The 15,960-nt window shown below is 36.4% G+C and overlaps 2 protein-coding genes across 2 annotated transcripts; both read left to right on the top strand.

Moving 5' to 3' along the window:
• The first annotated feature begins 295 nt into the window (after positions 1–295).
• Positions 296–3,349, top strand: LOC129250336 (mitochondrial nicotinamide adenine dinucleotide transporter SLC25A51). Its single transcript, XM_054889971.1, has 4 exons — positions 296–587; positions 649–1,353; positions 2,069–2,198; positions 2,257–3,349. Exons 2-4 carry the CDS (start codon positions 866–868, stop codon positions 2,539–2,541), a joined length of 903 nt encoding a protein of 300 aa, XP_054745946.1. The 5' UTR covers positions 296–587; positions 649–865; the 3' UTR covers positions 2,542–3,349.
• Positions 3,350–3,436: 87 nt separating this feature from the next.
• LOC129250329 (probable cytochrome P450 313a4) lies at positions 3,437–15,212 on the top strand. Its single transcript, XM_054889963.1, has 8 exons — positions 3,437–4,077; positions 4,147–4,350; positions 7,686–7,871; positions 8,003–8,072; positions 11,924–12,038; positions 12,106–12,273; positions 12,369–12,792; positions 15,049–15,212. The coding sequence occupies exons 1-8, from the start codon at positions 3,879–3,881 to the stop codon at positions 15,210–15,212; spliced, it is 1,530 nt and encodes a 509-aa protein (XP_054745938.1). The 5' UTR covers positions 3,437–3,878.
• The last annotated feature ends 748 nt before the right edge of the window (positions 15,213–15,960 follow it).

The following is a 15,960-nucleotide window of genomic DNA, read 5'->3' as shown; positions in this document are numbered from 1 at the left end:
CTATCACTCACGCTTCAAAAAACAAAGGACGACTATTCTTGGATGAATATATAAAAAATTTGTAAATATGTGAATAGTTGAGGGTTAATCTTAATGAGCTCTAAACCAACATTTCTTTTCATTGGAAAATGTATAAAAAAGAAAATTGTGTATCGTAAAATCACTCCGTTTTAATTATATCGAATGGTTGAACGTTTCATGTGGTTATTCGTTTTGGATATTTATATTTCCGGCGCTGAAGTTCTGACCAACGTTGTTTGCGCCGTTAAATTTATGAAGTCGGCCACGCCATCTATAAATCAGCTGTTTACAGAATGACAGGTTAACCACCCTGATTGCGAAAAGATCGACGATTTTTTAAAAAACTAAAAAGAAAAATTACATAGTGCAAGCCTTGTTATTGCTATTAAATCTATAAACATACGACAGAGAAGCAACATTCCCACATACGGACGTGTTGCTTCTCCCGTAAGATATAGACCAAAGCTTCTAGTGTGAAAGGGTATGGTAAATGGAAATGTGACGTGTGTAAAAAAAGCACAAAGTAACACATAAGGAACCAAATCATCAAAGGGACAGTTCTGCCCGTAAGTTATGCTTATTAACCGTTATATAATATATAAAATATTTTTGATTAAACTTCCGCAGATTTACGGCAGCGGCTTATACAGTAACATTATTTTGATAATTGCGAAAGAGGCTGGAAAATATAACATCGTATAACAGTAAACATAATCTAGTAGCTTACCAAAATAACACCTTTATCTGATAAAACTTGTCAAATGACGAGATTTAGGTGACACGGCATATTGCAAGTTGATATCCAAATTCAAACAAATTGTCACGACGCGTGTTAAAACGCACCATGAATAACGATTCAAAATTGACGGATGTCAGCGCTGAGGCTCTAACAACAAATCCTCATATTTACACACAGTCAATACTAACCGCATTTGATTGGAAAGAGTTTGCATGTGGCTGTGGAGCAGCTTTTATAAATATAGGCGTCACCTATCCTATTTACAAAATGATTTTTCGCCAAATGCTCCATGGTGTGCCAATAACATCGGCCTTCGGTCAGTTACGCCATGAAGGATTAGCTTTTCTTTATCGTGGCATTTTCCCACCAATGGCACAAAAGACTATTTCTTTATCCATTATGTTTGGCGTGTTTGATGGATCCCGTCGATATTTAATCAATAACTTTAGTATGAATGAATACACAATCAAAATAGTAGCCGGTATTTCATCAGGCACCGTCGAAGCTGTGCTTCTTCCCTTCGAGAGAATACAAACACTACTGGCGCACTCCAAGTACCACGAATACTTTGCTAATACTCCGCGAGCTTTCAAGTAAGTTACGAGAATTTAAAACTTTTAATATATGCAATAATTATTTAAGGTAAAGCAATTTTTCTTTCTCGTAAAATAGTAGACTAAATCCGCTCAATAAAAGCACTTAAAAAAGCATAGTTTAAAACAATGGTTAACATGTTTTTGCAAAAAATAAAAGTATTACTATACATAGGTATAGACCGGTTTTCATGCAGAGATGGTGGGATCTACTACAGGGCATATGTATGGAATGTCGGGAGTTAATATATAATCGCCTGTAATGTTAAAAAGTCAATGTATTTAAAAATTATATACGTGTATACATATATTATTTTTTTTATGTTAAAGAAAATGTCGATAAAGTCGCAGAAACAATCGAAGTTGACCGGCATGTTACTAGTCGTAGCATCGTCCACTTCCTCCAGTTTGTGGTGAGCATTTTGAGGCTATTCCGCAAATGGAGGCACCTACAGTTTTGTGCCCCCTTCGAAGTGCTTTTTCATAGCAGGAATACACACTACCGAAGAGCGACCGCTATTAGACAAAATTTGTTTTATTATTTGATGTTTCAAATACACGTTGAGTTTAGAATCCAGGCCGAATCGTACTCACATAGCCCCTTCGGCTACAGCGACGATTATAAAAATTATTGTTATGAAAATTTCAAAACTTCTTTAGTTCCGTAAAATTTTGTATCCATTTTGTAATTAAATAACTTTTCATTTCATTCTAGCTATGTATTGGTTCACCATGGATTTTTAGAATTGTACAGGGGTATTGTGCCAGTGCTTTGGAGAAATGGGCCATCCAATGCCATGTTCTTTATACTTCGGGAAGAAGCATCCATATTTTTGCCAGATACTGTAAGAATTAATTAACACAAATACCACTTTGCCAAACTTTCATTCTTTCTTTATGCAGACATCCAAAGCAACTAAAACAGCACAAGAATTTGTGGCAGGAGCAATCATTGGAGCGTCAATTAGCACAATTTTTTATCCATTTAATGTGATAAAAGTTGCCATGCAAAGTGAAATGGGTCAAAAATCGGAAACAATGTGGGCAATATGCAAACGAATCTACTTTGAACGCGGAAATCAGATTCGATATTTCTATCGAGGATGTGGCTTCAATTCTTTTCGTTCCTTTCTCAGTTGGGGAATTATGAACACAGCTTATGAAAATTTGAAGAAAGTCATGTCGTAAATTTATTTGTACTGCTGCAATCGTGAATTTCAGCAAATGACTACAGTGCATATGAAATGTCCATTGTGTGACAGTGTCGCATTTTATTCGAAGGTGACTGAACCGAGTTAAACGACAGGAGATGATCGTGCATGTACCATATTTAAATACTAAAAACTCATGTGTACTGCGACGCCTGCTCCAAGTGTCGTCATGAAACCAAAGTAGACTTTGCTTACGAGTTTATATATGAAATAAGAATTAGTGTTTTGAAGTTTGTTATTAGCAAAATTGTTACGTAGATTTAAGTAAAGTTTAATATCATTTAAATTATTTTTATAAACTGCCCTTATATCATGCCATTCTAGACGGGATATATCGTAGTATTTTTACATTAGCAATGTGATCAATATAGAAGCTGAGAAAGTAGTAGTGCAGGTCACCCTATTAAGATTGTTCGCATTCTATTTACTACATATTCTCTATATTATTATTTCATACCTCTATTAAATTGCATATAAAAATACAAGAACATGTAAAGCAACAAAAACATAGGTGTTTCGTGTATTAAATATAAATAAAATACGCATTTAGGTATTTTACTACTACAGTGTGCAGAACTTTCGCACGCTAAAAATTTGCTTTGTAATTTGCTATAACGTTTATGTTTTACAACAATTTACTAGTTAGTGTACATTCGTATGTGCATATGTTTTTAGGATGCATGCATGTGTGTATATATTTGAAGAGGTCAATGCATTATATTTTAATGTGGTATATATATTTATTTTCTTCACTTGCAAATGCGCGTTTCATCAAAGCGTTTTACTTTTGTTTAGCATGGCATACATGTATTTTGAAGTATTATTGCTGTTATTGCTATATGCGTACATTTTCTGTTAAAAATAAGTTCAAAGTGCGCACACGGCGCGGTCATTACTTATGTGCGTATCGCTTTGGGATACAGGAAGCTTCTCACGTCTGATCATTTTTGTATTTTTCGTAGTTGTACTTTAATATCTTCTAGTCATTTGCCCTTTGTATCAACAGTTCGACAGTAGTTGTATTAAACCACACATTAACGTGTATATAAGCACTGTTCATATGTTTCAATAATAAAAAATTACAAAAATAAAGTAATGGAAATAAAAAATAATTACTACAAAATAACCGCAAAGATGTTTGCTCTTTTGTAGTATGAATATATAAACGACGGGCAACGACAATTATTGTATGTATGCGCTTGGAATGATGAGTGAAAATTTCGCGAAACTTCAAAACCATTAAGCTATAAAAACAATGTTGGTGCCGAAGTTAGTACTAGTACCGGCATATGCGTATTCTAGTTCCGTCTAAAAATGTTAACGCGTTCGGAGAAGTTTGACAGTTGTTCGTGCGGGCAATGGCGATTTTTGTATTTAATAACTTTTATAACCGTTTTAGCATACTTCTACCTGTACCTTAAACGGAGACGATTTCAAAATATTACTTCAAATATACCAACGGTTTTTGGAATACCATTTATTGGAATAGTATATAAATTGATACCCATAAAACGTACGCTGATAAAATTCATTTAGTGAAAATCTAATATTTTAATAGAATCTTTTTTATTGAACCTGACAGGGTTTTTGTATGCAATAAGTTCGTATTTTGAAGAACTTAATACTTCAACATATGCAGTGTGGCTCGGAATAAGTCCAATAATTATCACGATAGATCCAGAAATAATAAAGACAGTTACATCGTCTGCGGAATTTTTGAACAAAGCGGAAACGTTATACGACCCTCTTGATGGTGCTGTACCGGAAGGGATCATTACTAGCAAAGGTAATATTGAGGTTTTAAGTGCATTTAGTAAAACGCGTGGACAAAACTAAATCGAGTGAAATCAGTCCTTTATAAAATTAAAAAAAAAAAAAAAAAAATGAAACCATGTTTCTCTAAGTTTGATATATTTTGCAAATACCTGAAAAGAAAGCCGTTTTTCCATCACCAATACTAACTAACTTAATTAGAGGACGGATTTATCAACCAATAACTGGCTAATTCGTTAGACATTCGCAGGTAAATCAGTTTAGCTCTAAGGCGTGGTAAATTGAAATTTGTGTGATATTTAATCAATTTGTAAACTGAACCTAGAAGCATGTGCACGCCCTGGTTAAAATAGCTGCAGTGAGTATTTATTACCAAAAAAAATATCGAAGACAAGTTTTCAGTAACTAACTCGGCTGTTTCGCAAGTAATAATATTAGTTTGAGGAACAAGAAATTATTTTTATGTTATGGTCGTTCCTTAGCTCTTGGGCGATACTACGACTACTAACATGCCGGTCAACTTCGATTATCTCTGTGATTTTATCGATATTTTCTTTAACAAAGAAAAATGCCTTAACGGAATCGACGAAACCAAAATTGCACGTAATTGACTGTTACAGTATCGGCACCATTCACAATTTCAAAGGAGTGGCTTGCATTTTCGCCTTTTATCAAAGAAATACTGTAAAGTGCACCGAATTTTCTCTTTCATGACTTCCATTGTTAACGCCCTGTAACTCACAACTGAGCAACAAAAAAAGCAGCAAAAGAATTTTTTTAGTGTGAAATGTCACCTTAATAAAGAGCATAAACTTTAAATTATTTGATCGATACTTTACGAGATATCAGTCACTAAAGCCATCAAACGAGAAAATAATGGATTTCTTCTTCCCCAAACTAAAATTTTAAACTAAGCCTTGAAACATGTGCAAGTCGTGGTTAAAAGAGCTGCAGTGATTATTTATTACCATGAGAACATCAAAGAAAAATTTTCAGTAAATAACTCTATTGTTTCGCGAATAATAAAACATCGATTCAACGCTGCTGGATTCGTAGTTACAGTAAACTCTGTCGGTAAATTTCACGGCGTACAGTATAAAATTTGGTTGATTTGAATAATTCAATTGCAGTACATAGATCCAGCAGCATTCTCCGTAAATGTATGGATAATGTTTATGCTGTTACAACAACAACATTATATTGACTCAAAATTTGGTACGGAACATTTTGACGTGTTTTTTTATTTCTTCTACTAAAATAAATATTTTTTTATTCACCTAAATTTCAACAATACATAAAAAAAATTTCAGCCGGTAGTTGGTAGAAATTTTTTTTCGACACGATTCGTACCCTCCCAAAATTATACCCACCGCGGGTGCGCCAGCTGACGTTCACTTTCGTTATTCATGAAAGCTAAATCACAAGTATATTCAAGAATTTAACGGTATAAAAACGCAGTCCAAAATCGACCCCTGGCTCCCGGACTAATAATTGACGACTTTTATTATTATAATTATTATTTAATGAAAATAACTGATGACATTGAAGTGAATAATGTTACGATACGAGTAAGTACAATACAAACATTTGTTGATTGAATGAGTTTAATGTGAGTCAGCTTTCTTCAAATGATTGATGGTCTACTCCTAATACAACCACTACAACATTGTCATTTACTATTCGTATCATTACTGGAAGTATTGATTGCCCTTCCCTCCTGAATGAAATTCAATTTAATGCTCCAAGTAAGAAACTACAACAATATGAGACCTTGAAAATTTGTTTCTCGAGAACCAATTACCGGCAAATCTCTTGGGTGTGCAGGTAACATGTCTCTAATCTGGATTCCAAGACATAGGAACATAGAGGGAAATGAAATTGCTGATGAGCTTGCCAGGAAGGGGACTGAATTTGCCTCAGAGACCTCCTACCCGGGCATCGGCATATCCCTGACAGTTGTTAAAGGGGAAGGACAATATGGAGCTCCATTTCTTCATGAGGTATTTTGACAACCCTTTGGCCCCAATACGATATACGAAGGACTTAGAAAGTTCTTTGGACTCCTCGCCATTAAATTTCCACACTCGTAGCTGTATTTACCGGTGACTGGACGATCGGCCCACACGCGGAAAAGCTAGGGCTACCATTTAACCCCCATTGCAGAAGCTGTGGGGACCTTTCAGAGAAGGAAACTGTTGAGCACTTCCTCTGTAAATGTCTGGGTTTGGCAGGTAGACAATTAAGATCACTTCGTGCTCCTTTCTTCGACAACCTGGAGCAGTGCGCCAACTTAAATCCCATCAATCTTCTCCATTGTATCAACAGCTCTGGCTGGTTGTAGATATCTGCCTGTTGGAGGTCTCATAATGGTATCAAAACGGTGCTTTAAGGCTACTTGAGGAGTGCCAGACTGGCACTTCAACCATTTGACCTACCTACCTATGCATCTACCAATTACCGGGTGAATGCTCCGATTTCTAACACATTTGCGGGCTTAAATTTTTTTCCAACTCTTCTAGTGCTACTTTTACAAGGCCGTATGGCATCTTAGAAAACCATCTTGAATGGTTTTTTTCCTAGCAATTTTAGAAACAGGAAAAAAAATCGTTTACCAAAACCAAAAAAAAAATATCCTTTCCATCCTTACGCACAATAGTCAGCGCATTATTTGCAATGTGACTGCTAAAACAAGCAACAACAAAGAAAAAGACACAGTTATGCATTGCATCAGTAGCGCCAGCAAGATAAAGCGGGCAACCGCGGTAATAGCACAGACACACCAAATTTAGCGAAGTCCTCAACCATCTGTGCGATCCTTCTGCCAGAAAAATGTGAAACACAGATGGCGCTCCAAGGAATAAAAAGGCGTTGTTCCTAAGCAATGACAGGAGGGCATTCCCACTATTTAGGAGTGGTAGCGGCAGGCTAATCACCTACCCTGTCAGAAACTAAATAGATTAACGAAACCAACGCAAGGCAAGTCTTGTCGAGGCCCTATGCTCCCGAGAGGAGTGAACAAGGAAAAAAATTATTAAACTATTGACCACTAGCTAAGCATAGTCTGCACGAATGTATCCACTCAAAGGCAAATAAACTCCCATACCAAACTCCACTACTACTACTAAATACCTCGTCTTTCGCCATTGCAGCGTCTCTATGCAGTTAAGTTACTTTAAACGCTTCAGATCAAACCCGTCCGTTCCATTCAGTACTTCGCAATTAATCGCATATAATGATATATATCATACTTGTAGTTGCAATAAGTAAACAACAAATGAGAATTCTAGTTTCTAGACGCTTGTCCAATTCTATAAAGATTTTCATAACTTCACAATTTACATTTTTCAGTTAATAAATGGAAACACAATCGCAAATTAATGAATGGCTTTTTTAACCACAAGGCGCTGATGAGTTTTATTCCTGTATTTAACCGAGGCTCGAATATAGCTGTGAACCGTTTAAGAAAAATGTCTGGTCGCGGCGAGCACAAATTATTTGATCTCATCAAACGTGTCATACTGGAGGTATCGATAGGTAAGTTCTTAATGACTAAGTATAAACGAGTATGTGCGCTCATGCATATTGAAAGTTTTGCCTACTGGTATATTACACATTTTTTAAAGTAAATAGAATTAAAAAATCTCAGCCAAACTTATTTGTTTTAGAAACTACCATGGGAATCGAAATGAAAGAAGGATCCACGGAAAACAATGAGCTGGTAGAAACATTTAGTATGTAAGTACTCCTATTCATTCATACCAGGTGGTCCAAATGCAAGTAAATTATTGAAAATTAAATAAAATTGCCAAAAGTTCTTTATGGCTAGGTGGCACTTCACGCTAAATCCCATATTCATCGAATTGACGACACCTATTAATTCAATGTGTTGTGCTTCCGATGCTTCGGATTTATTTTTTATGCGTTTAATTGGCTTGCGTTTTTTTGTATTAGTTGATTTTTTTTTAAGTTTTTGTACACTTTTTCTAACTTATAGACTAAATAAACAAACCATTTTAAATTTGTACGTTGAGCATTTCGTCGAAATGAAAAATTGGCTGTGAAACTACCAAACTTAATGCCATACAGGGTGGTCCATTTATTTGGTGTTTTTGTAAAAATTCAAAAAAACCACTAACAAAAATAATTTTTTTCGGAATATTTTTGGTCTATTCGAAAGAGCAAATATTAATATTACTTATGATTAATGAAAAGGCAGATCAAATTACAAACCAATCAGCAGATAATGGTCACTGTTATCTAAGTTGAATACACTGTCGAAGAAGCTTTGAGAATGAATCGCAGTAGCATTTCCTCTGAGTGGTTCGAAGGGTTTCTATTATCTGCAAGTAATCCACCTATACTTTTTGCACAAATTTTCACAAAGTTACCAACAAATACCTGGTTCAAAAATTGTAAGTTCAATGTTAAAGACACAAAAACTTATCAACAGAATATTGGTTGGCCACGCTTACTACTGCAGTTGCTTGCACATGATTCGTGCCATCGATTCAGAGCTACATTTGTGAGTGCGGAGAGGTAATATCCCATACAAACCAAGTTTTTCATTGGGTCAGACGTAATCCAATAAGGAGTAAATATAAACAATTTGATAACTATAAAGACTTTAAATGAAAATTACACAGCAAATTTGCTTTCGTTTACTAAAGAAGCCAACATTGAATTTTAGCATTCCCTTACACACCCATGATCTCACAGACGGCGGAATACCCTGGTGTTTTGTGGATTTTCATCCCGCCATTTTAATAAATGCTACAAAAAATATATATTATATTATTTATGGAAGACGATGTCAATCATGTGGCTGCCTCGGCTGGCTTGGCAGTAGTGCATCTTATTAACCCAGTTTTCCAACACCTTGGTGCTGGTTTTGTAACTCTATCTCCCTATAAAAGCACTAAACTTTTTTAAATAAAACAAAATTTGTTTTTGTATTTAAAACAAATTAACATATGTATAATGTATTATACATATAATTCGTGAAGAATCGTTCAAAACGATTCTGTAAAAAAAATTTGCCGCAATACATTTAAAGTGTCTATTTCTTCATCATTTTCAACGTGTGGCCATAAAATCATCAGCTTTAAATACCTCAAAATATTTCATATTTTGAAATATCTGTGCATGTTTAAGTATGTACATTGAATTTGGGTTCAGAAAAAAAACACTAAAAAGGGCATTAGGCACTAAACCATTCGTTTTAATTTTCAAAGACCACTCAATCTAGTACTTCAAGAACTAAGTTGGCTATTATATTCGTATTACCTATTTGAAAAACACATTAGCCGATGAAATGAAAGAATTTTGTGCAGGTACAAGTCGCCTAACTTTTCGGGAGCTAATTCCGCATGCCCAGTTGTAAAATGATGACTTCTGCATGTTTGAAGTCGAAAATCATGCATCACGTCGGAAGGGAACTATTTTTCGTGCATTAAATCTCATGCAAATTGGTCGCCACCGTGCCCGAGTGGGCTTACGCGCATCTACCATTCGGTGAGCCTCTAATTGAAGTTCACTATAGCGATACCAGATCGGAGTATTTTTATTTTTTTTTTTATCGAAAATATGCATAACTCAAGATGCGAGTACTGTTCGCGAATTTTAGGAGTCGCTCAAGCTCCACTTCAGGGTTAGATTATAGTCTTTCAAAACCGAGAGCACCCAGGTAGCATAGTCTAGTTTTCGAGAGAGCCGGACAGTAGTTTAGAAGATGCTCTAGGGCTTATCTTGTACACGGCTCTATACATTTCCTGCAAGCATCGTTAAGAGTTAGATTTATCTTGTAAGCATGCGCTGCAACTAGGCAGTGCGCTATTAGTAAACCAACTAAAGTACTACTGGTTCTTCTATCGAAAGATATAACCGATTTAGTTTGCTTGCCTGTGCATATATGATCCTGGAAACTTTGCAATTGGTTAAGCAAAGCCATCTGCCTTTCGCCTTTCTTCACATGTGCGCTCCTCTAGTTTTTTTTTTTAACTGTTTAAGTACCTGACTTATTTGATCCCCTACAAGTCTCGCGCCTTCTTTAGCTATTCTGCCCAATATCTCATTTTCCTCTATGCCTTTATGCCCCTCAACCCAATATACACAAACCTACCGTTATGAGCGACCTTGTTGATTGGTTCCTTGCATTCATGGATATTTTTGGATGATATGGTAGACCGTATGATTTTATCGCTTTTTTAGCTGCTTGGCTATCCACATAAGTTGTTGCGTCTGTACATACAAGCTCTGCTGCTTAGGTAGGTAGGTAGGTGAAATGGTTGAAGTGCCAGTCTGGCACTACTCAAGTAGCACTAAAGCGCCGTTTTGATACCATTATGAGACCTCCAACAGGCAGATATCTCTATTAGTAATCAATTTACTTTTGCTCGATATGACTACTTTTGCCTTGACTATGACCTTGAGACGGCGCAGAAACGAATCGCAAACAGCCCGAATGTGACTTGCAGATATTTTGGCCTACTCGCGGACAATGGATTTTTTCAGCGCTTCCAGACTGGTGAATCTTTTAGTTCGGACCTTGCTCTCCAAAATGGCCCAAAAAACAAACAATCCATCGGATTTGCGTCTGGTGAATTTGAGAGCCAATGTGTTTACGTTATGAAGTTCGGAACGTTGTTTTTTAGTCATTCCGGCGGTACCGAGCCCTGCTGAAACGTCCATGGTCTGCCAGCAAAATGTTTGTCTGCCCACGGCTTCAAAACAACCTCCAGAATACTTTCCCGATAATATTTCGCATTTACCTTAACACCATGAAAACGATTGGAGAGCGCACATCTGCGGTTACAGCACCCCAAATCATAACCTGTGGTGGGTGCTGCCTCCTGGTGGCCAATCGATGACTCAAATTCTCGGAAAAAACCGTCGCAGAAATAACCCCTCTCGTTTTGGGAGTTAACGAATTGCGCAATTTCAAAAAATTTTCGTCAAAAAACACAATGTTCGGAAGCAACTCCTTCGCTCTCTCAAGTCTGACTTGTTGCTGATTTGGTGTGATATCAAGCGCCTTTTGGATCTTGTAAGGCTCGACTTTCAGATCATTTTTTAGTATGTGGCGGATGCTACTTTCAGATTTTTTTAGTTCTTTTGCTATTTGTTTGGCACTTCGTCGCTTCTTCACTTTTTGAACCATTTCAAACGTAACGTGAGTCTTTTGATGAGCATCTCCATGACGTTTCGCGATGCTACCAGAATCATTGTAACGAGTAATGGTGCGATAAACAAAAAATGTATTTACTTTAAGGTGCTCGAGCTCACGAATAATCGCTGGTTGCAATTTTCCAGCCAAATACAATACAATGCAATCACGCTATGACGTTTGAAATCCATTACTGATTTTCTTTTTTCGCGTCTACTCTCGGCAAAATGTTTCCACGCGCTTGTAAACAATACTCTGGACTGTCATTTAGCCAACTGACGAGCAAGCGGTCTGAATTTTTTACACTTCGATCATCATATTTTATTTATATTAATCATATTTTTATACCTGTTTACTGTATGGACCTCGTACATGATTTCAAAAAGTAATATTTATTTTACAACTGAAATTCATTTCTTTATAGCATGATGAACAGAATTGCCAAAGTTGCAGTGTGTTCCACCATGGGTCTCGGTTTCTTAGCACGCACTTCCAGTTATTATAAATCAATCCGCTTCCTACGAAAGTTTCTAAATAAAGTTGGTTCCCATACTCACATAATTGCATATATCTTTATTTCATTTAATTCATTAACAATTCGATTAGTTAATAGAACAGCATACGGACAACAATAACACTTCCCGTAATAGTGAAACTTGGACAGATGGCAAAGAAAGCATGAGTTCATTCTTGGAAATCGCTCTGAATTATTGTGAACGGGGGCAATTACAAAGGGAGGATGTTATCATCGAATCAATCAGTTTGATTGGCGCGGTAAGCAAATCATAATGTGACGTTTAACGGTATTTCACATTTAAGTATTTTTTCATTTTTTCTTTTTTTTATTCATGATTTCTTTCTAAACTCAGTCGTTCGAAACAGTTGCCACATCAATTTATTCGGCTTTGTTAATGTTGGCCATGCATCCGGATGTACAGGAAAATCTCTTTCAAGAAATCTATACGTTATTTCCACAAAAGAACATGCAAGTTACCTACGAACATCTAAAACAAGTTCCTTATCTAGATATGGTCGTGGAGGAAACGTTACGTCTTATGCCATCCATACCAGTTGTAGGACGGGAAACTATTCACAAAACGAAATTAACATCTCAAATGGTTTTGCCACCGAAAATGCAAGTGATAATTCCTATTTTTAGTTTGCATCGTTCTAAAACTTGGTGGGGCCCCGAAGCTCACCTTTTCAATCCTAATAATTTCTTACCCGAAAATATTGCCAAAAGACATCCGTATGCATACATGCCATTCTCGAAAGGAGCCAGAAATTGTGTTGGTAAGTATTGAAGTAACTTTTTGAAAAATTCAAAAATACTCATTTAACTAAGTACGTTCACATAATTTGTATAACTGCGTAGATCAAAATGGTTCCCATGTACCATGTATTTCATGTATTACCTACAGTCTGTGTCAGAAGAAAAGAACCGGTTTTTTTCTTGCAACTTCAAGATATATTTCGTTCTGTTTTTTACTGCATAATAGTCCCACTCAAGGGCTACGACGCCAGTGCTAACTCAGGTTAGCATCGTTCAAAACTTTCCCGTAAACGCAACCAAACAGAAAATGAGTGAGAAGTACGCGAAGCGTTTTGAGGCGTTATTTTTATGACGCATTCGAAATCTAGTCCTGTTTGTCGACGAGCTATGCAGAAAAGCTGGTTGAAAGCATGAAGAAGATGTCAGGCTGTACTCGATAGCGATGAAGACTACACGGCTTATTGAGTAGTTGCGACTCGTCACGACTCAAAGCAACCTCCAGAATACTTTCCGGATAATATTTCTCATTTACCTCGACGCCAGGCTCGATAAAAATGATTGGAGAGCGCACATCTGCGGTTACAGTGGCCCAAACCATTTCCTGTGGCGCGTGCTGCCTCCTGGTGGCTAATCGATGGCTCAAGTTATCATATGAACGGTCGGTCAAATAAACCCTATCGTTTCGGCAGTTTACGAATTGCGCAATTTGAAACATTTTCTCGTCAGAAAACATAATGTTCGGAAATTTACCGCTTTCCGCCAAGCGAAGCAACTCCTTCGCTCTTCCAAATCTGACTTGTTGCTGCTATGGTGTGAGATCATGCGCCTTTTGGATCTTGTAAGGCTTGACTTTGAGATCATTTTCCAGTATGCAGCGGATGCTACGGTCAGATTTTTTTAGTTCTTTTGCTATTTGATTGGTTCGTTCAAGTCGCTTCTTAACTTTTTGAACCATTTCACGTGACGTTGCGCGAACGGTCTGAAGTTAGTTACACTTCGAGTGCCGGACCCTGTATATACATATACATAAGGGTTTTAAATTTGAGAAAACAAAACTTGGGTAACATGTCGCGGTTACACTCGCCCTCATGCCCAACTAAAAACCGTACTAAACAGCCACTGTTGTGGATGCATCGAATTTCCTACGACGACCCCAAATTGCGATAATTCTGTTTGTTTACATAGACACCGACGTGAAAAAAATGGATTAATCCCAGAATTGTATTTTGGGAATTAATTTTCAAATTCAAAACTGATCGCGAAGTTGCGAAGTTTCGCCAATATGATGCTATTATGTTACCTAAGCATTATGACCCTAATGAATTCTTTTATATGTAGAAGAAGCGGATTCATCATAAATTTGGCTGACTAAAAATAAACTTTGAACATACTCACGCCTTACTTTCCACGTAAGTGTGGATTTTTGACCGCCAAGTCACAATTATTCTTATAATTATTATATCGAGCCGAATGGGTTAGTGCGTGACTACTATTTGGAGTGCGTAGGTTCGATTCTCCGTGAAACACCAAAATGAAGAAAAGGTTTTTTCTAATAACGGTAACTTGTTGGTAACTTATGTATTTTTGAAGCATCGTTGTAAGTACTACCCCAACCTATATTTGAAAGGCATCGGCCTCAGCTTGTCAAAATATCCATCTATACTGCGCTATGCCCAAAAAATGCTCTATGATATCCTGTATTCCATATCGTTGTGGTCCTGGACATGTCGAGCAAGTTCTTGCTCTTAAGCACACCCTTTTGAAAACGAACTGTTTTTCCCACAAATTTTACTCTTCTCCCACTTTCACTCAAAATTCCTAGAGTTATCAACCTTTGTGCCTTGCTAATGGCGCCGATTTGTCAAGAGGGAAGGAGAATGCTGCTTGCTGAGCAAACTTTTTATTATTGACTCATGGACACACATATAAAACCAAGGCGCATAAATTCTAGGTGATAGCAGTAGAATAGCTGATTTGCTTTTTTTCTTGTGATTTGGAGTTTTCAATGACGGAGTGGTTGGCTTGTTTGTTTACATTTTGGTTGAAATTTTGACACACAAACCAAAAGTTGCAAAACTAAAATAGGTGCAGAGAAGGAACTTGCAAATTTGTATTTGGTTGTAATTTCGCCAAATTTTATCTGTAACAGTACAAGTGTTCCCCAAGACTTCCCACAATTTCGTCTATATGCGAATTCATTAATTTATAACATATAACGGTATGCGATTTATTTTAAACTCTTTGTTAAGTATTTGCTTTTGATTTTTAACTTTCAGGCAGGCGATATGCGGAAATTGCAGTGAGAATTTCACTAATCACGCTCGTGCGGAATCTCAAATTCTCAACATCTTTCAAATACGAAGATTTACATTTTGTCGACCATATAAGTTTGTTGTATGATGTAGAGCCAAATTTACAAGTAGATTTAAGAGAAATTTAACAAATATTTGTTCTTTCATAATGAATAAAAATAAAAGAATCAAAGAACTAATTAAAGCATGTTTACACCAAGAATTTTCTACTGCTCTTTATCATATATATAATTTGTTCAGAAAGTTTTGCGTCTTGAATACTATACTTCACAGGAACATTACAAAGAAAAGAAAAGTGGATTTTTTTTATTATATTTCCTTTAAATGTTGACCGTGTGAATTCTTTATCCTGATGCTGGAAAAGGTGGTGCGAGTCGCAAAACTCAATCGCTCAGGCACATTTTTTTTTTATCTATACTAATATTATAAAGAGGAAAACTTTGTTTGTTTGTTTGTTTGTTTGTTTGTTTGTTTGTAACGAATAGGCTCAAAAACTACTGGACCGATTTTAAAAATTCTTTCACCATTCGAAAACTACATTATCCACGAGTAACATGGATTACATTTTATTTTGGAAAAAAATAGGGTTCCGTAAGATATTTGGATTTTTCGGACACAAACTGAAAAAAATCTTATATATAAAATAAAGTCAACTTTTTGTGTGTGTTCGCTAACCGGCCGTGCTGCACCGAATTAAACCAAAGTTACACACATTGTTAAGAAGGTATTGAAGATGGTTGCCGTATAGTTTGGATACCTATTGGTGGATAGGGCTCGAGATATAGGTCAAAACGTGGACCCGGGTAACCTTCGGATGTGTATGTACAATATGGGTATCAAATGGAAGCTGTTGGTGATTGCTTTAGCACAGAGTAT

The sequence above is a fragment of the Anastrepha obliqua genome, chromosome 1 (genome assembly GCF_027943255.1).
Source record: "Anastrepha obliqua isolate idAnaObli1 chromosome 1, idAnaObli1_1.0, whole genome shotgun sequence".
Lineage (NCBI taxonomy): Eukaryota > Metazoa > Arthropoda > Insecta > Diptera > Tephritidae > Anastrepha > Anastrepha obliqua.
This window is presented reverse-complemented; position numbering and strand designations above follow the sequence as displayed.

Coding starts and splice junctions, on each gene's coding strand:
- LOC129250336 (XM_054889971.1), top strand. CDS start 866: ATGAATAACGATTCAAAATTGACGGATGTCAGCGCTGAGGCTCTAACA. Junction 1,354..2,068: donor AATACTCCGCGAGCTTTCAA/GTAAGTTACGAG, acceptor ATTTCATTCTAG/CTATGTATTGGTTCACCATG. Junction 2,199..2,256: donor CCATATTTTTGCCAGATACT/GTAAGAATTAAT, acceptor TTCTTTATGCAG/ACATCCAAAGCAACTAAAAC.
- LOC129250329 (XM_054889963.1), top strand. CDS start 3,879: ATGTTAACGCGTTCGGAGAAGTTTGACAGTTGTTCGTGCGGGCAATGG. Junction 4,351..7,685: donor AGGGATCATTACTAGCAAAG/GTAATATTGAGG, acceptor TACATTTTTCAG/TTAATAAATGGAAACACAAT. Junction 7,872..8,002: donor CATACTGGAGGTATCGATAG/GTAAGTTCTTAA, acceptor TATTTGTTTTAG/AAACTACCATGGGAATCGAA.